At 41.5% G+C, this 20,819-nt stretch overlaps 1 protein-coding gene across 1 annotated transcript; it reads right to left on the bottom strand.

Annotated features, from left to right (window-relative positions):
* Nucleotides 1–217: 217 nt before the first annotated feature.
* TRIM63 (tripartite motif containing 63) lies at nucleotides 218–20,138 on the bottom strand. Its single transcript, XM_074218059.1, has 9 exons — nucleotides 19,858–20,138; nucleotides 18,068–18,234; nucleotides 14,894–15,062; nucleotides 12,463–12,558; nucleotides 10,724–10,957; nucleotides 9,757–9,779; nucleotides 8,472–8,596; nucleotides 6,467–6,551; nucleotides 218–4,198 (listed from the first exon to the last, which is right to left on the bottom strand). The coding sequence occupies exons 1-9, from the start codon at nucleotides 20,014–20,016 to the stop codon at nucleotides 4,156–4,158; spliced, it is 1,101 nt and encodes a 366-aa protein (XP_074074160.1). The 5' UTR covers nucleotides 20,017–20,138; the 3' UTR covers nucleotides 218–4,155.
* Between the last annotated feature and the right edge of the window lie 681 nt (nucleotides 20,139–20,819).

The raw sequence follows: 20,819 nt of genomic DNA, 5'->3' as shown, positions 1-20,819 counted from the left end.
GTCAGGTGTGTGCTCAAGGTCCCTCAGCAGGAGACCTGCTTCACTGTCGTGATTCATCTCCTTGGGGATAGTCTGCTTCAGTTTTATTTTAGAATCTGTAACTCTTATTCTCTGTTTCTTCCATTCTCTCTGTTTCTCTTATTTTATCTTTCATTCTCTCATTTTATCTCTTTCATTCTCTTATTCTGTTTCTTTCATTCTCTCAGTCTCCCTTGTTTCTTTTATTGTTTCTTCCATTTTCTCTTTCATTCTCTCATTCTCTATTAGTTTCATTCTTTCATTCTCCCATTCTATCTTATGCCCTCATTCTGTTTCTTCCACTCTTATTGTTTCTTCTATTCTTTCATTCTTTTTCTCTCATTCTTTGTTTCTTTCATTTTTATTCTCTTTTTCCCTATCTACACATACCACATAGAGACACACACACACATACACACACACACACACACACTATATACACACCGAACAAAATTGGAATCAATCAAAGAGGGAAGTCACTAAGATTAAGGATGGCCAGGAAAAAGCTTGCAGCAGGTTGGATTTTAGGTAAGATTTGAAAGAAAGCAGGAGGTTGAAATGAGGAGAGAAAAATTCAGGCCTGGGAGTTTGGCTGAAGAATATGCTCAGATATAAGGATATTAGGAGGAAAAGCAAAAAAAGTCTGGTGGCACTGAGTTTTAGACTATTAATATCTTGGACAGTCACTGCAAATAGACAGTGAGTACAGTAAAGTACAGGAGGAAGAAGGCAGACTGGATTGCATTTGGAAAACTGTAAATTGTTTTAATGACCCCAAGATTCTCCCTAAAAAAAGTCCATCTTTTTAAAACTATTAGTTATAATTTAATTGTTAATTATAATATTAACATCAGTATTCTTACTCTGATGTTCTATGTCTGTATTATGAACAGATTCCAAAGATATGAATTTGGAAATCACCAGAAGGCATGGAGGGTGGAGTATAATACAGTAGTGAACAAATACAAATTACAAGGAGAAGGAAGATAAAGATAAAGATGTCTTCAAGGAATCCTATGTTGAAAAAAACTGAGTTATGGGGTAGCTAGGTTGCTCAGTGGATAGAGCACTGGCCCTGGAGTGAGGAGGACCTGAGTTCAAAATTTGGCCTCAGACACAATAATTACCTAGTGATGTGGCCTTGGGCAAGTCACTTAACCCCATTGCCTTGCCACTCCCCCCCCAACCTGAGTTGCCCAGTTCTTCATACATGGAGTAGAGTAAGGTATAAGAAGGGACCAGGTTATAAAGGGCTTTAAACAACAAATGAAGGATTTTATTATTAATTTAGTGTTGATTAGGAACCACTGGAATTTATTGAATAAGGGTGTAATGAGATCAGATTTGCAATTTAGGAAGATTGATTTGAGAGTTTGAGTGGAACATGCATTGGAGTGGGGAGAGATGAGGCAGAGAGACAAACAAATAGCCTTTTGAAATAAAAGTGTGAGTTGATGAGGGCCTATACCGAGTTTGTGGAAGTGTCAGAACAGAAGTTAAAAAGGCAGAATTGGCAGGACTTGGCACCTGCTTGGAAATGGGGGATGAGAGAGTGAAAGTTTGACAATGGTTCTGAGGAAAACCAAGGAGCTTGGATGAGTTGAGAGGGTAGTATTAGCCTTGGAGGGAAGTGGGGAGATTTAGGAGAAAAGATAATTGGGGACGTTTTGAGTTTTAGACATCAATTTAGACATCCAGCTTGAGATGCCCAATTGACAATTGGAGGTGAAAGACTGGAGGTAAGGAGAGAGATTAGGGCCAGGCAAATAGGCCTGAGGATCATTCGAGTCATGATGATAATCTTTCCTACTGACATCTTGAAGATATCAATCCAGATTAACTATTACTTTATATTGAGCAACTCAGCTTTTTCCATCAAAGGATTCCTTGATGACATTATTTATCCTTTTCATATATAATCCCTTATTTGTAATTTGTATTTGTTCACCACTGTACTGTAACCAACCCCCTGCCTATGCCTTCTGGGTGATTTCAAAATTCATATCTTTGGAGATTGTTTCAAAATGAAGACATGGAACATCAGAGGGCAGCTAGGTGTTTCAGTGGATAGAGCACTGGCCTTGGAATCAGAAGGATGGGAGGTTCGAATCCAGCCTCAGACACTTACCATTTACTAGCTGTGTGACCTTGAGCATGTCAATTAACCCTGATGGCCTCTCTAGGACCATCCCTAGTGGTCCTGATTAATAGCTGACCACCTCCCCAGGTGGCTCTGGAGGAGAAAGTGAGATTGCTGATTTAGCACAGCCCCCCTTTACTCAAATCCAGTTCAGGTGCTTATCATGACATCGCCTCCCCTCATGGTCTTCTTTGAAAATGAAGGACGAATATCATCTTTGAAAACTGTTTCATGATATGGCCATGGAATGTCAGAGTAAGAATATTGATGTTTAAAAAAATAGACCTTTTTTTCCAGGGAGAAGCCTGGGTTCATTGGAACCATTTTAGTTTTCCAAACACAATTCATTCTGCCTTCTTTCTCCTGTACTTTCTTTATACTCACTATCTGTTTTTTGAGTCTAAGACATTAATATATACATATATCCATATCTAGACAAATATACATACATATATCCATGTCTAGATATATACATGTACATATGTCCATATCTAGACATACATATATATGTAGACAAACCATAGGTTCTCTATCTTACTATATTCTCCAGTCTAGATAATGATTTTTTTCATCCACTTAGTTTTTCTTGTGTGAAGTTAGACCAGGTTCTCATAAATGAATCTGGGAGGAATATTTTAATAATGGATATTATAAATCTCACTGGATTATATAACCAGAAAGTAAGGTGCTTTTTTTCCTTTTTTAGTTTTGCAAGGCAGTGGGGTTAAGTGGCTTGCCCAAGGCCACACAGCTAGGTAATTATTAAGTGTCTGAGGTCGGATTTGAACTCAGGGACTCCTGACTGCAGGGCCTGTGCTCTATCCACTGCGCCACCTAGCCGCCCCTGCTTTTTCTTTTTGAAACAAATTTTTTATCTTCCATTATACTCAATAAGAGCTTTAATTGATACTTGTTGGATTGGATTGTTTGGAAGTAAAGTTGCCATTAACCTGAAAGAACAATGTAATTGTCATTAACACTACCATTAGCCCTGCTCCTTCCTGATCTTGGGATGGATCCTTGCCTCCCTTTGTTTTAGGTTTAAACCCTAGATACTTTCCCTGTAAGTGAGGTAATATGAACATTCCTTGTTTAAAGGATATTATAAAAGATGCAATGATATGACAACTCTCCCTCAACCTTCAGACTGCAAAAAATCTTAAAGGATCCTCCTTAATAAGTGAAATCTTTGCTAGTTTTCCAAGGTACCTAGCTGTAAAATCACTTCCTTGGGATCACACAAGTTAGGATGAGAACCTGGATTTGAACCCAGATCTTCCCGGTGCCAAAGCCAGCACTATATCACAGAAACATCTAACATGCAATACACCGTATTAACGTGCCCTCTGATTTCCTACCCCCCATCCCCAGTTTGTATCATGGATTGGCTCCCATAGATCTCTGGCCATCAGTACCAAACCCTAACACCTTCCTCCCACATCTCCATTTTAGGAATATCTGATAGAACTGTGTATTTATTTGAACAATGTGCAACATAAATTCAGTCAGTAAGTACCCTGTGTGACAGGAATATACATTAAAATACAGTACACTCTTTCTAGGCCCAGTAAGTGGTGTGGAGAGGGGCCCGGACAGCTGCCAAGTACCCAATCCCTCAGCATCTCTGACCACTTCTTACCATCCCACACAATGACTTTTCTCCCCCGCACAATGTGCAAAGTCCTTTTCTGGAAAGCACCAGATCCATATACATTTACAGTTATATACAAAAAAAAAAACACATTAAAAAAGAAATTGTACAAAACATTCCATTTTGCACCAAAGTAGAAAAGTGTCCCGTGTCTTTGGTTTCAACAAGTCTCTAAGCCTGGGTGAATGGCCACTTGCTAGGCCATTGTGGGGGGGGGGGGGGCGTCCAGTCCCTGCGACCTGGCAGAAGTAGGATCCTTTCCCCCCGCCCCGAGCCTATGGCTTGTCACAGAGACTCCTCTCCTGGGTGAGGCCTCTTTTCCTCTCACTTGGCCTGGAGAGTTTTCTCACTGTAGGGCTTCTTCTTCTTCCTGCCTCCTTCCTGTACTCCTAGAACAAAGAGAGCAAGAAACTCTGGTGAATGGGGGTAGGGAAGAGAAGAGAGGACATCTCTCTAGAGATTTAGAACTAGATCCAGAAGTGATAGTTCTTAGAGATCATTAGATCCAAACCCATCATTTTAAGTGGAGGAAACAGGACCAGAGAGGATCCTTGTCACACAGGAAGTAAGTACAAGTGCCAGGTCTCAGAATTGGTAAGTTTTCTAACTTTCAATTCCTCAATCTTCTGAGCATGATGCTCTTTGGCCTAAATCTTAATTTTCCCTATGCCCCTTAAAAAAAAAGAAAGAAACCATGATATAATATAACCCCAAGAGTATGGACCATATACTATTAGAACAAATTCTCAAGGGTTTTTAGTTATTTTCTTGGACTCCACTAGCTAGGGAGCAAAAGAGAGCAGGATCTGGACTTAGGAGACCTGCGTTAGGGGTCCTGGTTCTGTCAGTATAGCAAGCCACATCCCAATTCTGGGCTTCAGTTTACCCATCTGAAAAAAGGAAACAATATTTGTGCCACCCACCTCACAGGGCCCGGAAGATCAAACTTGAATTTCTTTGTAACCATGTAATGCTGCATTAATATCAGCAGTAAAGATTATTACGCTTCCTTAGAATAAGACAGAATCAAGATGTGAGTGTTACAAAGAAGCAGATTTTGACAGAAATGTAACAGATAAAAAAAGAAGCGACCTCAAGAGGCATAATCATAGGAACAACAGGATGTCACAGCTGGGAGGGATCTTAGATTTTAGTGTCAGAAGGGAAAGGAGTCTTTGAATATAGACAGAGCTTAAAGGAATTTTTTTTTAGGTTTCTTTTGCAAGGCAAATGAGTTTAAGTGGTTTGCCCAAGGCCACACAGCTAGGTAATTATTAAGTGTCTGAGACCGTATTTGAACCCAGGTACTCCTGACTCCAGGACTGATGCTCTATCCACTACACCACCTAGGTGCCCCATTAAAGGAGTTTCAAAGATCATATGTTTGGGGTTTTCTTGGCAAAGATCCTGGAGTGGTTTCCCATTTTCTTCTCCAGCTCATTTTACAGGCAAGGAAATTAAGGCAAACAGGGTTAAGTGACTTTTCCAGGATCACACAGCTAGTGGCAGGCCAAATTTGAACTCAGGAAGATAAGATGAGTCTTCCTAATTCCAAGCCCAACTCTTATCTATTATTCACCCTAACTGCCCCAAAACATTATGAAGTAGTATCCAGTAGAGAAATCCTCCCTGCAATATCCTTGACAGTTCCTCATCGACGTCTTTAAGAACACCTTCTTGGGGGGCAGTTAGGTGGTGCAGTGGATAGAGCACGGTCCCTGGAGTCAGGAGTACCAGAGTTCAAAACTGGCCTCAGACACTTAATAATTACCTAGCTGTGTGGCCTTGGGCAAGCCACTTAACCCCATTTGCCTTGCAAAAACCTAAAACAAACAAAAAAAAACACCTTCTTGTCTAATGGGACAGCCATTCCATACTGGGACTGCTCTAATCAAACACGAGACAACTTTTAGATATTTGAAGGAAGTAATGAAAATAAACCCTCCTTTTAACCTCTTCTCCAGGTTAAATCTAACAATTCATCAGTATGGTGTTTTGGGAAGCTTGTTCAAGTTGACGTCACAGGAGCTAAGTTCAAGTCTTGGCTCTGCTGCTTACTACCTCTATTATTTTGACCAGATCATCTCAATGACAAGCCTTCAATTTTCTCATTTGTAAAACGAGGGGTTTGGATTTGGGGCCCCCTGAGATCCTTGTGGTATTTCTGTTGGGCATCTGATTCCTTTGACTGCAGTTCCCATAGGATGTTGTTTGGAGTCCTCCTTATACATCCCATCACCTTCCTCTTGCCTTTGCTTTGGTTTGTTACCCAACCAGTTACTTTTTTGTGGAGTCCTGACCAACTCTAGATGATAAGGGTTTCTTTATTGAATAAAAAGTTGGCTAGGGTGATCTTTAACTTTTCTTGAGCACTTAAATCCTGTGCTTTTTTTTTTTTGGAAGCGTGGGATTCCAGGGTTTTCCTCAATCTGAGCTTTGTATCTCTTTTTTCCTTTCCTTTTTTTTTGAGGTAGGTGGGGTTAAGTGACTTGCCCAGAGTCACGTAACTACTAAGTATCAAGTATCTGAGGTCACATTTGAACTCAAGTCCTCCTGACTCTATGGGGATGCTTTATCCAGTGCACCACCACTGAGCTACCCCTTCTTTGCATTTCAATTCAATTTCCACAGATCTGAAAAATGGCAGACTTCCTCACCTCCCACTTTCTCCTCCAGAGGGATCACCTTCCTCTTCCTCATTCTCATCTTCCTCTGCCTCAATGAACTCTTCTTCATCCTCATCTGTAGATGAAAAACAAATGACAACTTTAGATTGGGCTGGGGCTCCTTGATCCATTCATGTATCCATCCATCCTTCCTTCCAGAGACATTTCATCCTTGTTCATCCATCTAAGGCCTCTTTTTCTAGAGAGGAGACCAAAAGCATGGAGAGAGTGGGAGGCTTTCCTGAATAAGGCTCCAGGGGAACAGCAAGTGTTACCATACCTGCAGAATGAGCAAGTCTTCCCTTTTCCCTCTTCCTGTCTTCCCTTTTCCCTCTTCCTCTCTTCCCTTTTTTCTCCCCTTCCCCTCCCCCTCACCCCAACCTGGACTGACACAAAGACATTCCTTTGTTTCAGAGTCACCCACTGCCTATCACCTGATCTTGCTGTGGCCTCGAGGAGGCACTTTGGGTAAGACATAGTTTGCTTGCATCTCCCAGAAACCACAGGAGAGATAACTGTGGTCTGGCAAGAGAAGGCAGAATGCTCTCTGAGCTCAGAGGTCAAGGTCCTCCCTGGAACTCAACTCTATATCTCCGCTCAGTCCTAGAAGCCAAGTCTTTGAGCTCTCTCCTTGCCTGGCACTCCTTGTCCTGCTCACTCTGTTCCTTCAACCTTCTGTACTCTATCTTTCTTTGAAGCTTTGAAGCTGGGTGGGGGACTGTTGCTTTTCAACTCTCCCAGGCTCAGACTGACTGGGACTACTTAGAACTAGGGATTCCCTTCCTCTATCTAAGCCTTCATTCCCTCTGTAAAATGGGGGGGGGGGGGGTGAACTAAATAGTTCCTAAAGTCATTTTTCACTCTGCTTTAATATGATCACATAATTTGTTCCATTTCCTTGGTTTCCTTCCTTTGAAAGGGGTTTGCCTCCTGGGGATCTGAAGACACAGAACACATTCCCTAATCTCTACAATCATTTTCCTTGACCCTGGACCTTGTTGACTAACTAGACTGAATGTTTGGAAAAAAATTTTTCCCCTAGACGCCTGAATTTATTTAACCGATTTAATGAAGCAAGAACTTATTCAGCATCAATTGATTTAAAGAGGGAAATTTTAGTCCTGAAAAATATTTATCAAAAAGATTTAACATATATATATTTAAATTAAAGGATCTAATGAGTTATATATCCTGCCGCTATCCTGGTTCCTTTGCTTATTACCTGTTTGACTTTGGGAAATCTACTTAATATTTTAAGGTCTTTTCTTGTTTTGTGAAGGAATGAAAAAAATTTTTTAATAAAGGCTTATTATGGGCTTAGCCTAGGGCACCATAAAATGAAGAGCTTAGATTTGTTAATGTCTGAGGTCCCTCTAGACTTATTTGAAAAGTTCAAAATCTAAAACCCATCTTTTTTTATCCCAGTTAATAGAATAACTTTGTTCTTACTGTCAAAATTTTCTCCTAATTCTTCTGGATATAAATATTCATAATGCTTTTAAAAAGACACTTTCATCAACTTTTATAAATGGGAGACATGAAGAAATCTATTTGTTTACTTTAAAATCCTTTAGAAATGTGAGTTATTGTTAAACCGGAATTTAAAGCTGACTTTATAGATCATCTAGTCTCAACTCCCTCATATTACATGACTTGCCTAGGGTCACTTAGCCAGTTAGTAGATGAACCTGGACTAGCATTGAGGTCTTCTGATTCCCAGTTCAGAGCTTTTTTTTTCTGTTCTACCTTTGAACAGGGTCTGGATTTCCTTCTGTCAGCAAATCTGTTTTAATTTGAATTAGATTGTTCCCAAAATCCATTCTATTTTTAAGGTTCCCTGATTCTCTGAATTTAGACATGTCTCTATAGTGGAAGTCTCTCTCCCTCTTCTCTCATTGCCTCTACACTGTCATCAGCCTAGATCTGCCAATTGATATGCCAGATTTCATATTGTAAGATAGGGAAAGAGATCTGATCCTTCCCAACTAGGTCTTACCTGACCCGAAGTCAATTGCCCTCAAGGTGTCTGCTATGTGTTCCAGGTCCAAGGTGAAATAATCCATGTTCTCAAATCCTTGTTCTGTCTTGCCCAGATGGCACCCCTTAGATGCCTCCACAATGCTGGAGAAGAGAAGAAGGGGGGGGGGGGGCTAAGATCTCATCTCCTACCACTTTAGCTCCCAATGAAAGGAGCTCCCTTTGAACCTCTCTTAATTTTGAGAACTCCTTCTCTCCCTACCTTCCACTCTTCCCTCTATAGTTAGGTACACTCATCCTTCAGATGAGGGTACTCTTCATCCCCCAGGGGATCTGACCTAGGGTCACATATAGTAGGAGATGGAGACAGTAGTGAAATTAGTTAACCAAGTGTCACAAGTCAAAGTCCTGGGTTCTAGTCTTGATTCTGCTATTTATATACTGTGGGACCTTAAATAAGTGACTTTACCTCTCTGAGTCTCAGTTTTCTTAACTGAAAAATGGAAGAATTGGACTTGTATTCTTAAGGATCCCTTCTACTTTTTTTTCAATTTAAATATTTTTATTTATTTGTTTTTTCCAACTACAATGCAATGGTAGTTTTCACCAATCATTTTTTTTTTGCAAGGTTTTGAACTTTACATTTTTCCTCTTCAACTTTTGACATTCTAAATTCTAACACTAAGTTCATTGATCTAAATATATAGCTAACACACCTAACACTTTAATATTTTAAAAATGTCATCCTACTTGCTCCATATAACAACCTTTGAGGTTGGTCCTATTATTTTTCTAGTTAAAGGAACTGGGGTTAAAAGAAGTTAGATGATTGCATAGGGTGAGGAAGAATTCCAAGACAGCGTTTCTTGATTCCAAACTCAGAGGTCTCTCCATGATAATATCCAGCACCTTGCCCAGTGTCTGGCATATGCTCATAGTAGCTGCTTAATAATTTCTTGTGGAATGATTGATTTATCTATTCCCCTCTCTGTCTTAACATTCTAAGTTTTAAGGTGCCATGAATCTCTGAAATTCTGTTTTCTGTAACTTATTTTTTCCTACAAATTTTCCTTCTAAGCTCCAACATTTTATTGTAGAAGGTAGCTTCCCTCTCCATTCACAGAGATTATAATAATGACAAAAAAAAAAAGAGAGATTAGGGAAAGAAAGCAGAATATTCTGGGATTTTGGAATTAGAATTCATTAGGAAATGGACAAGATGGAGGAATGGGATTTCCTTAAAGCTGGTTGGGGGATTGGAACATCAAATCCCTGAATTTCTACACCCCTCAGGGAAGACTTACGCTTTGATCAATGGCTTGGCATTCTGTGGGAAGAAAGAGAGAAGGCAGAGGGTTAAATCTAGACAGAGGTTCAGTCATTAGGCTGGGAATTTAGATGTTCTAAAGAGGGGTACCATGAGCCAAAGACTTCCTAGAAGCCCTGGTATCACTGATCCAGCTGTGGCACCAGAGCTAAAGAATGTCTCCAACTTCTTGGTTTTTTCCCTTTGCCCTGGGGTCAAAAACTGTCTTCCTGGCACCCTCCCCAAGCCCTGCTACAAAGTCCCAAATCTGGCCAAATCCTGGAGGAATGGGTTGGGGACTCCTGATGTTTGGCTAGCTGCTGCTTCCATGGTTTCTGGCAGAAGGGAGAGTCATTACATTCCCATCCTAGAGGTCATCTATCCTTTCTATCAATATGTTTCCTCTTAGGGGTGGCTAGATGGCTCAGTACATAGAGCACCAGCCCTGGATTCAGGGAGTCCCTGAGTTCAAATCCTGCCTCAGACACTTAATAATGACCTAGCTGTGTGGCCTTGGGCAAGTCACTTAACCCCATTACCTTACAGAAAAACAACAACAACAACTACAAAAAAAAAGATGTTTCCTCTTCCCCCAAGTGTAAGAAAGCAGAAAACCCTAGATAGAGCATCAGGAGACTGGGGTCGGCATACTGTTCTCATCCTTATCCATGATGTGATAGTAAGCAAGTTATTTTCTCTAATCAGTAAAGGATGAATAGGCAAGATGATCTTAGGGCCTTCCGACTTCTGATATTTTCTGTCCGAAGTCCCTTCCTACTCCTAAAGTTCTCTCTCCTAAATTTCCTTCATTTTCTCACATTCTGTGTTCTTAGCCACCTTCCAGCTCCAGAATTCTACGTTCTCACAGCTCTCCTCGTTCTGCCCTTCTTTGTCCTAGGATTCCATACTGCTCTGACGTCCTATTGTTCTTCTGAGATGGGAATACTGAGAAGCTGGGTGCTCACCATCAGGAAGGCGGCGTTTCCTGGCTCGTCCATGGATTGGATGGCTGTCTCTACCAATTTGGTGGCTTTTTCAAGCTGCTCCCGGTATTGCTGTATCAGGGCCTCAATGAAGCTGATCTTCGACTCTTGCTCCCGAGTGATCCGCTGTAACAGCTCACTCTTCTTCTCATCTAAGATGGCATATAGGACATCAAACTTTTGACTCAGTTCCTCCTTTACTTGGTGGCTATTTTCCTGGTGAAACAGAGAAATATAGAGTCAGTCTCCTAGGATTCCTTTACTCTGGAATTCCTAACTGTGTTCTTCCTAACGTCTCTTAGTTCACAATTCTACAGTCTTTTGATCCTAGACTTATAGCCAGAAAAAAACTTACCCTATTCCAAGGGGTTTTTTGAGCAAAGTGTTTGGGAAACTAAATTGCATAGAAATATAAACTATGATTATCTACTTATTACTTATTATTACTATTATTCCATTATCATCTAATTTAGGGTTCTTACTGTAGGTGGGGCACTCTAGGACAGGTCAAGGTTTGATTAACTCCTTCTCTAATCTGGGTTCCTACCCTAATAATGGAATTCAGAAAGCAAGTGTTTGGAGTTGTTTTGATTTTAATATTATTATATTAATGATTTCCCCAATTCTGAATCGTCCTTCTATCCATGGTATAAGACCAACCTGATCCCACAGGTATCTATCCTTTCTGCTATTACTAATGTTTCCTCTTCCTGAATAATTTTAAAAATATATTGCCATGATCTTTTTGTTAAGATTTCATTAAACTTTTTTTTAGTTTTTACAAGACAATTGGGTTAAGTGGCTTGCCCAAGGCCACACAACTAGGTAATTATTAAGTGTCTAAGGTCGAATTTGTACTCAGGGACTCCTGACTCCAGGACTGGTGCTCTATCCACTGCGCCACCTAGCTGCCCCTGAAAATCAATATTCATTAGTGATATTGCAGTATAGTTCTGTTACTTTGCTTTATTCTTCCCTGGCTTAGGGATTCATACTACATCTCATAAAAGGAATTTGGTACTATTTTTTTTAATTTTGAGAATAATTTGTAAAGTAGAGATGTTCATTTTTTTTTAGGTTTTTGCTAGGCAATGGGGTTAAGTGGCTTGCCCAAGGCCACGCAGCTAGGTCATTATTAAGTGTCTGAGACCGGATTTGAACCCAGGTACTCCTGACTCCAGGGCCAGTGCTTTATCCACTACGCCACCTAGCCTCCCCATGTTCATTGTTTTTTAATCAATTGATAAGTTCTTCCTAGACCAATATTTTGTTTTGTTTTCCCTTTGGTAGTTCCTTTATAGCTAGTTCAATTTCATTCAGAAAAACTAGTGCTAGAATAGATTATATACAAAAAAAGCAGTGTACAGAGAGAGAGAAATCACAGAGCATAGAATATTGGATTGGACAGAGTGCAGTGTGTATATTCTTAGAGTCAAGAGGACCTGGGTTATTACCCAGGTGATGTTGGACAAATTACTGAATCCCTCTAATTTTCAGTTCTCTCAACTAGAAAGTGGGGGCTCTTTTTCAAACTCTCCCAGGTTCTCTTTCATTCCCACTTATTCTCACTTCTGTTATATCTGCCCAACCAGTCCTGGACATGGGGCTTCTAACCATGACATCTGGAGGCCCATTAGGGGCCATTTGGAGTTGAAGGGGGAGGGTGGGTGACAGTGGATAGCTCGAGTTTCCCAAGCTGGTCCCTTTCTCCCATTCCTCACCTTGGTAACTCTACAGGAGTCTTCCAGCTGGTTGATGATCGTCTGTACTCTGTCGTTCCCAGCTACCAGCATGGAAATGCAGTTACTTAGCTCACTCTGGATAAGGAGGGTGAGAAGAGACCAAAATAGATTTAACCTCTACTCTCCCATTCAATAAAGGAAAGTTAGGATACCCTTGTTTTAGATGTCTAACCCTTTCCCTTAGGGAGGCTCCGCTGAAGGAATTGGGAACCTCTCTATTTCTAGGGACTAGGGGCAAATTTTAGCCTGGAAAAGAAGTCACAGAATCATTGAATATTCAAATTGGAGCTTTTATGCTCTTAGAATATAGAATGTTTGGGGGTTTTTTTGTTTTTATATCAGATTCATTCCCGGATATATCCCTCCCATCTTGCCAAAGGGTTGTGTCTTATAACAAAGAACAAAAGAGAAAGAAAAAATATGAATATGGAATATTAAAGTAGAAGTGGACTTTAGAACACTTATTATTTTTTAATACATACAAAATCAAGTTTCAACATTTACTTCCAAAACTTGAGTTCCAAATTCTCTCCCTTCCTCTCAGACTACTTCCCCCTTGAGAAAGCAGCTAGGTGACATAGTAGATAGAGCATGGGCCCTGGAGTCAGGAGTATCTGAGTTCAAATGTGACCTCAGACACTTAATAATTACCTAGCTGTGTGATCTTGGACAAATCACTTAACCCCATTGCCTTGAAAAAAAAACTAACTAAAAAAAGAGAAAGCAAGTTATTTGGTATAGATTAAAAATGTATAGCCATGAAAAACATTCCTATAATAGTCATGTTGTAAAAGTAAATACACACACACACACACACACACACACACACACACACACATACATAAACAGAAAGAAACCTCAAGAAAAATAAAGTGAGGGAGAAAAAAGGATGCTTCATTCTGTATTCAGATACCAACTATCTTTGGAAAGGATAGCATTCTTTATCATAAGTGCATTAAAGAAGTTGGTTCAATATTTTTTTCCCATAGTTGGCATTGCTAACTATATTTCCCTCCATCCTATTCCCCCCACCCCCATTTATTCCATCCTTTCTCTCCTTTCACCCTGTCCCTGCTCAAGTATGCTGTATCTGACTACTCTCTCTCCCCTGATCTTTCTTCCCTGTTTTCTATAACCTACACTTCTCCTCCCCTTCCCCCATCCCCTTTCTCCCATTCCTTTCCTCTTCCAGTTTCATCTAGGATAAGAGAGATTTCTCTACCTAATTGAGAGTGTGCGTTATTCCCAATCTGAGCTACTTCTGATGAGAGTAAGTTTCACCTACTCCTCCTCACTCACCTTCCCCCTTCCACTCCACTGCAAAAGCCTTTTCTTGCCTTTTTTAGTGAATACCTTGGCCCATTCTACCTCTTCTTTCCCTTTCTTGCAGTATATTCCTTCCCCCCATTGACTTCATCTTTTAATTTATTATTCCTTCAAATTCAACTCCCTCCTATGCCATATATATATATATATATATATATATATATATATATATATCTTCTAACTGCCCTAATAAATGAGAAGGTTCATATGAGTTATCAGTATCATCTTCCCATGCAAGAATACAAGCGGTTCAAACACCATTAAGTCCCTTATTATTTACCCTTCCCATTCACCCTTTCTATGCTTTGCCTGATCCTGTACTTGAAGATCAAACTTTCTAGAACACAGAATCTTAGAACTAGAAGAGACCTCAATGACCAATCAGTTCATTCTCTCCATTTTTATAGCTGAGGAAACTGAGGCCATGAAGATCTCCTCTAGTTCTGAAATCCTATGACCATGAATTCATGATTAGTCAATAGCATAGCCAGGGCTAGAATCAGGAAGTATAGAAAAGAAGAGAAAAAGAATGATAACAAGAAAAGATGGGAGAGGCTGAGAGAGGAAGAGAAAAGGAAGGTATCACTGGTGGACATGAGTAGAGGACCCTCCCCTTAATCTCTTTCCATGTACCCAATTTGTCCCATGAATACGGAAATGGAATTTTCTTAAATCCTGGGGAAAAGAAGTTTGGAGGAGAATTTTTAGTCATAGAGATGGGAGTGGGTGGATTAGAAGGGCAAACAGCCCCTCCATTCCCTACTATAGAAATAGCCCGGTGACCTGAGATGGCCCATAAGGAGAGGGGCAAGGGAGGAGGCCCTGTCCCTTGGGGTCTGGCTTTTCCCTAGGGCCACACCCTACAACTCTCAAGTGACAGTAAATATAACAAGTGACCTCAGACCTCCCTCCTCAGATTTGAGGGGGGATGGGACATTGCTTCTCCCAGCCTCTGGGAAGTCCCTCCAGGGCTATTCCGGAAAGGTCCAGCTCAGCACATCCCCTGAGAGCCAATCAGCACCATGAAGCATGAGCTGTAGAGCCAGCCTCCCCCCCAGGGTCACAGTCAAAAGCTCCTCCTTACCTTCTGGCCTTGGAAGACATTCTGCAATGGGGCCACCTCGCAGGCCTTGTGGGCCCCAAACACCTTGCACATGGAGCAGGTGGGCACTTCACAGGTCAAGCAGTAAATGTTGATCTTCTCATCCTCATGCTCCTTACACATGGGGTGGTTGCCCTTCTGCAAGGGCCGGCTGGAGGGGAGAGACCAGCTTGAGTCACTGGGATACTCCTTCTGTCCAGCCCCTCCCTGAAAGGTTTCAAAGTCTCATCCATTCCTCACCACCACCCCCACCACCCCTGGCCCTAGGGGCCGAGGGGCAGCTCATGAAGAGCCCAGAGGTCCCTCCCCACTAGCCTAGAGGAACAAACAACTGCCTGGTCTTCATGTCTGATCCCAAGTAAATCAGTGTCCACTCCTGTTCCCAGGGACAAGGGCAGCTTACCCAGCTTGGATTTTTCATGAGGGGAATCAAAGTATTCATAGGGTCCTAGATTCAGAGTTAGAATTAAAGACCATCAAGTCCAATCTTCTCATTTTACACATGATTGAAAATGAGACCCAGAGAAGTTAAATGATTTACTCAGGGTCATGCCAGCTAAGATTTAGAAATGGCAGAGCAGAGGAAATGAGAAAGGGTCCCTTCTCAAGTCAGGACTTCCCCTTCCCCACTTCTTAACCCTTACTTCCCTCCTCACACTTTTCCTCTCCTTTACAACCTCCTCCTCCAGAAATCCTCTTTGACAAGGACTTTCATAGGATTGCTAGATGTGGAACTGGGGAGAGAACCTTAAAGATCATCTAGTCTGAGCCCTTTATTTTAGAAATTTGGAAACATAGACAAGAGAGCTTGGGATATTTTCCAAAAAAAAAATCGTAAAGGTAGTTAAGTAGTAGAACTAAAATTTGAACCAGGTCGCCTGGGATTTTTTCCATCACACTGACGAGCCTGTCTTACTAAGGTGACAAAGTAGAGGATATGGTATGATGTAGCAAAAGAGCCCAGTACTAAGATGCAGACTTGGATTCTAATTCTCATTCTAGCCCTGTGTGACCTGGAGTAATTCATTTCATCTCTCTGGGCCTCTGGATGACTTCTAACATTTTTTCCAGAATTAATACCATGATTCCTAAACCAAGAGAGCCTTCCTTTTTTGCCTTTCTTTCTCTACCTTATTTATTTTCTTCCTGACAGACTCAGTTACTGTAAGAGAGTGATATCAAACTTAAATAGAAATAAGGACAATTGGACTGTACCTAAGGATCCCTACCAACTTGCATTTTTACCTAGAAAGCCATACCTTGTTTATGTATTTCTTTTTAAATTAATTAATTAGTTTTGTTAGACATTTCATGATTACATTTTAATCTAGTTCAGGCCCATATTGGATTGTTGTGAACTGCACACCAATCATCTAAACCCCCTTTGGGCTCAGATCCTAAGGCTGATTTTTTGATCATTGAAATATGGCATTATTACTAATAGTTAACAAGAAGGGGGTATGGTGTATTGGAAAGAGAGAGCCAAAAAACTGGTGGGAGAACTTTGGATCAGTCTCTAGGTTTTGATTCTGTGTGTGTGTGTGTGTGTGTGTGTGTGTGTGTGTGTAAAACAGATATTTTACAGAGCATTTTAAGATTTGCAGAGTTCTTTATAAATATTATCTCATCTGAGCTTCATAACAACCCTGTAAAGGAGAGACTGGAGTTATTGTCCTCATTTTATGGATGAGGAAACAAACCCAGAGATAACACCCAGCTAGTAAAGGGTAGAATTTGAAGCTAGGTCTTCCTGATTTCAAGCCCAGAACTCAGTGGCCCCTTCTGGCCTTGACATTCTAAGTCCTAAGGACCTTCCCAACTCTGACATTCTCTGTTCAAAGGCCCCTCCCAATTCTGTGTTCTGAGGCCCCTTCTAGCTCTCATAATCTAAAAAGTTCAGGTAATGTTTTTGTTTTGGTTTTTTGGTCAAAGTGCTTTCACATCCTCTATTTTTAGTTTTACAAATCTCTATATCTCTTTTTTACAGACAGAAAACAGACACCCTCCTAGGAAGCACTATGCCTCAACACCACGGCATGGGGGGACTAAACCAATGTCCTCCTGGGACTGTGGAACAGGAATCATCCAAGCAGGCACTTGGTAAAGCGTTTGGATGAGAAGCTGGAGAGAAAACTGGCCACCATAGCTACTTCTCAAAAAACTTCTGGACCCCAATACTCCAGCTCTCATCCCATCTCATTTTGCCTTAGGGTCAATGAGCTACCACTCAGTAACTGTGTGATCTCTAGCAGATTATTTCCCTTCTCTGAATTCAGTTTCCTTATCTACAGAGTGGGCCCAATAAAACTTATACTGCTTCCCTTACAGGGTTATTCTGAGGATCAGAAAAGGTCATATAATTAAAGCCCTAAATTATTGATAAACCACAAATTAATGCCGGTTTTTATTCTTTCCCTAGCTCAATATTATGACCATTCTCACTCTTTTCCTCTTGGGAAGAAGGTTCCCGGAATTGGCTCTATTATTTGGTAAAGTTCCAGCTTTTAACTTTTTCATCCCTTTTTATCTCTTTCTCCCTTTCCCCTCTTCAGTATTGATAACTATGGGATACAAGGATAGCACACTGGACCTGGAGTCACTAAGGTCTGAGTTCAAATTCACCTTTAGACACATACTAGCTGTGTGATCCTAGACAAGTCATTTAACATCTGCATCAGTTTTCTCATCTGAAAAATGGAAATAATGATAACCTACTTAACAGGATTGAGATAATATTTGTAAAGTATTTTAAAGTAAACCTTAAGCATTTTATAAATGGTAATCATTTAAATTATGATAATGGCCCCAGAAGGTTGTTTAATGGCCAGTCTGACCATCCCATATTCCCTTTAATGCCAGGGACTAGATATGGGGCAATCCATCTCCACTTCCTAGGATCCTGGACTTATAGACCAGTCTCATCAAGGCCTCGGAGTTATAGGCAGTGAGTTCTGGGGTTATCTGGATGCAGGTTTATGGAAGGAATAGGAGGTAAAAAACATTATTAGATCTAGGATCCAAACCTTCTTCCCAGGAATTTGGCCCAAAAGAGTAGAGACCTTTCCTCTCCATCTCCAGGGACTTCTTTGAGATTAAGAAAAGGAGACCCTCCCAACCTCTACTCAGCAACCCAGTGGACATGGGGGAGGAACTGACCTTGAACATTCTTGTTTGTAGATGTCAATGATATTCTCCACCAGCAGGTTCCTCTGAAGCCCATACACTCCATGTCTGTCCATGATCACCTCATGGCGGCAGGATGGGCATCGGAAACGACCTCCTGTAATGGAGCCACCCCGGTTGGACCAGTAGGGATTCGCAGCCTGTGAATGCCAGGGATAGAGGAGAAGCTATTGTTGTTTGTTCTTCATTCTCGAAGAAAATCATAACATCAGGGAGGTGATGCCATGGCAAGTACATGAATTAGATTTGAGTGAGGGGAGGTTGTGCTAAGTCACCAGCCTCACTTTTGCCCCCAGAACCAACTGGGTCCACTAGCTAGCTATTAATCAGAACGACTAGAGATGGCCCTGGATGGAAGGCAATCAGGGTTAAGTGACTTGCCCAAGGTCATACAGCTAGTAAGTAGCAAGTGTCTGAGACTGGATTCGAACTCCTATCCTCATAACTCCAAGGCCAATGCTCTTTCCACTGCCCTAGAGGAGAGGTATATGTCAGAGAAGTACCATCCCTTTGCTTTTCTTCCCCACCCCAACCAACTAATTCTACTTCCTAGCCTTCCTCCTTCCACGGAATCTACCAATAGAAACCTTACATTCCCATGTCTGATATTTACTACCTGCTGCTTGACTTGGGGCAAGTTGCTTGATTTCCATGGGCCTGTTTCCTCATTTGTAAATTTTGAAGGAGAGGTTTGGACTTAATGAGGTACCTCCCAGCTCTTGATGTAGAAATCTATGATCCTAAGAGTTCTAATGAGGAAGAATCCATTTCACAGATGGTACAACTGTAGTTCAAAGCAACAAATTAGGGATAGTATGGTGTAACTAAGAGTCAGATTGATCCAGGTTTGAATCCCACCTAAGATGCTTCCTAACTGTATGGTTCTGGGCAAGTGGAATCACTTTTGCTCAAGCTTAGATTTCTTTCTCCCAGCATTGTTTTAAGTTATCAAATGAGTTTGCTTTTCATAACTGTCAGCTAATTAGTATTATTTTCTTCTAATTGGAGCACCTGTTAGATCCATTTATTCCAAGACCCTGTCCTTCTCTTGAGAAAGATCCCCTCCCCAGTCCCCATTTCAGGAACAGCTGTGATCCCTTAGCTTGGGAAGATACTGTCTTCCTGATCACCTGCCTCCTTCCCCACTGCCACCCCAGGGTTCTGGGCTCACTGCCACTCTGGAGCTGGCTCCAGTTTGAGGGGTCTGGTTTCTCTCTGCTTTCTCCCCCCCCCCCCCCATTACTAAAATCAGTTGCCTTTTGGAACTCATTGGTCAACAACCTTATCAAAAGAGGGAGGAGGATGAGAGGATTAGGGAGAGCACTAGTGAGGGAAAAAAAACTTGCGTCATGGAGAAGGACAGGGGCAGCCAACTGTCTTCTTACCCCCTCCCAAGTTCCATAGGAGGCTTTGGGGAAGGGGCCATGATGAAGAGGATGGTAGGAGCAATGAGACATAATAGAATTTAGAGATAGAAGGAATCATAAAGATTATCTAGTCCAACTCCCTCAGATTCCAGAGGCAGAAAGTGAGGCCCAGAGAAATTGTGACTGACCTAAGTTCATATAAGTAGAGTATGTATCTAAGTAATCTTGGATCCTTTGATTTCAATCCAGAGTCCCATGTTACTTCCTAGAGAAGAATTATAGTGACTTAGAGCCTAGAATATGAGGCAGGGCCAGTTTAGGCCCCCAAAGCCTCAGGAAGCTTTATATAGGGATGATTCTTAGTGCCTCTAGGACCAGGCACCACCAAGCACTGACCTGAAAGATATCGTTGGCACATTTTCGGCATAGGTTGTGCTGGCAGGGCAGGATGACCACAGGCTTAGTGAACATCTCCAAACAGATGGGGCAGATCAATTGCTTCTCCAAGTTTTCCATGGGGTTCGAATCCTGGATCAGACCTGACTTATAATCCATTATATCAGCTTCTGGCTTCACAGACACAAACTGAGCGGGTACCCGAAGATCTGAAGACCCTTGCCTTGCTGAATGACGAGCTCCTCTTCTCCCAGCTCTTCTCAAACTCTGGGATTCTGTCTTTGTTCACAGTTCCTTAGCTATTTATAGCCAACCCTGGGTCACATGAGCTTGTCAGAGAGGGGACTGACCAGGCATGTTGATGCCCAAATTGGCCAGGGGCTTGTGGGGGGAGGGGGGCAGGGAGAAGGGGGGGGAGTGGATTTGGGGAGAGTTGAGTTTCCTCCCAGCAAAGTAATGGCTTTATCACATGCCAGAGTGAGCAATAGCTGTTCTCAGGGGATGGGGGTCGTAAACAAGGACAGGCTGTCCGAGTACCATTCATCAACAGTATTTCACTTGGAAATCAGATGCCTTGCTTACCTGGATCACAAACTAGTGGTGTGACCCACCTTCTTGGCAACTGGGCTTAGTGGGTTAATTCCACCCATGCCCTGAAAAACACAAGTACAGAGACTAGTCATAGCACTCTGGGTAAAGTGAGAGTCAAGAAAACTTGGATATAAATTCCAGCTCAAATACTTCCTATCTACGTGACCCAGGGCAAATCATTTATTTTCTCTGTGACTCAGTTTCCTTCTCTGTAAAATGAGAGGAGTGAGTGAGATTAGAGGTTTTGTGTGCATGTGGATGTGTATGTTAGACATCTTTGGCACTTGGTCGAGCTGATGGTACCTGTATTTTAAGTGCATAGATAAAATATATAGGATTACAAAGGAAATCAGTTTTACTGAATTAAAGAT

The sequence above is a fragment of the Macrotis lagotis genome, chromosome 1, assembly GCF_037893015.1.
Source record: "Macrotis lagotis isolate mMagLag1 chromosome 1, bilby.v1.9.chrom.fasta, whole genome shotgun sequence".
Classification (NCBI taxonomy): domain Eukaryota; kingdom Metazoa; phylum Chordata; class Mammalia; order Peramelemorphia; family Peramelidae; genus Macrotis; species Macrotis lagotis.
Note: the sequence above shows the minus strand (reverse complement) of the source record. Positions and strands in the feature narration are given on the sequence as shown.

What these genes read in the sequence shown, in the direction of transcription:
- TRIM63 (XM_074218059.1), bottom strand. Translation starts at nt 20,016, where the DNA reads ATGGATTATAAGTCAGGTCTGATCCAGGATTCGAACCCCATGGAAAAC. An exon ending in ATGTCTTCCAAGGCCAGAAG is followed by an intron (nt 12,559 to 14,893) that starts GTAAGGAGGAGC and finishes CTCCTTATCCAG; the next exon opens with AGTGAGCTAAGTAACTGCAT. An exon ending in GAAACGCCGCCTTCCTGATG is followed by an intron (nt 9,780 to 10,723) that starts GTGAGCACCCAG and finishes TTCTTCCCACAG; the next exon opens with AATGCCAAGCCATTGATCAA.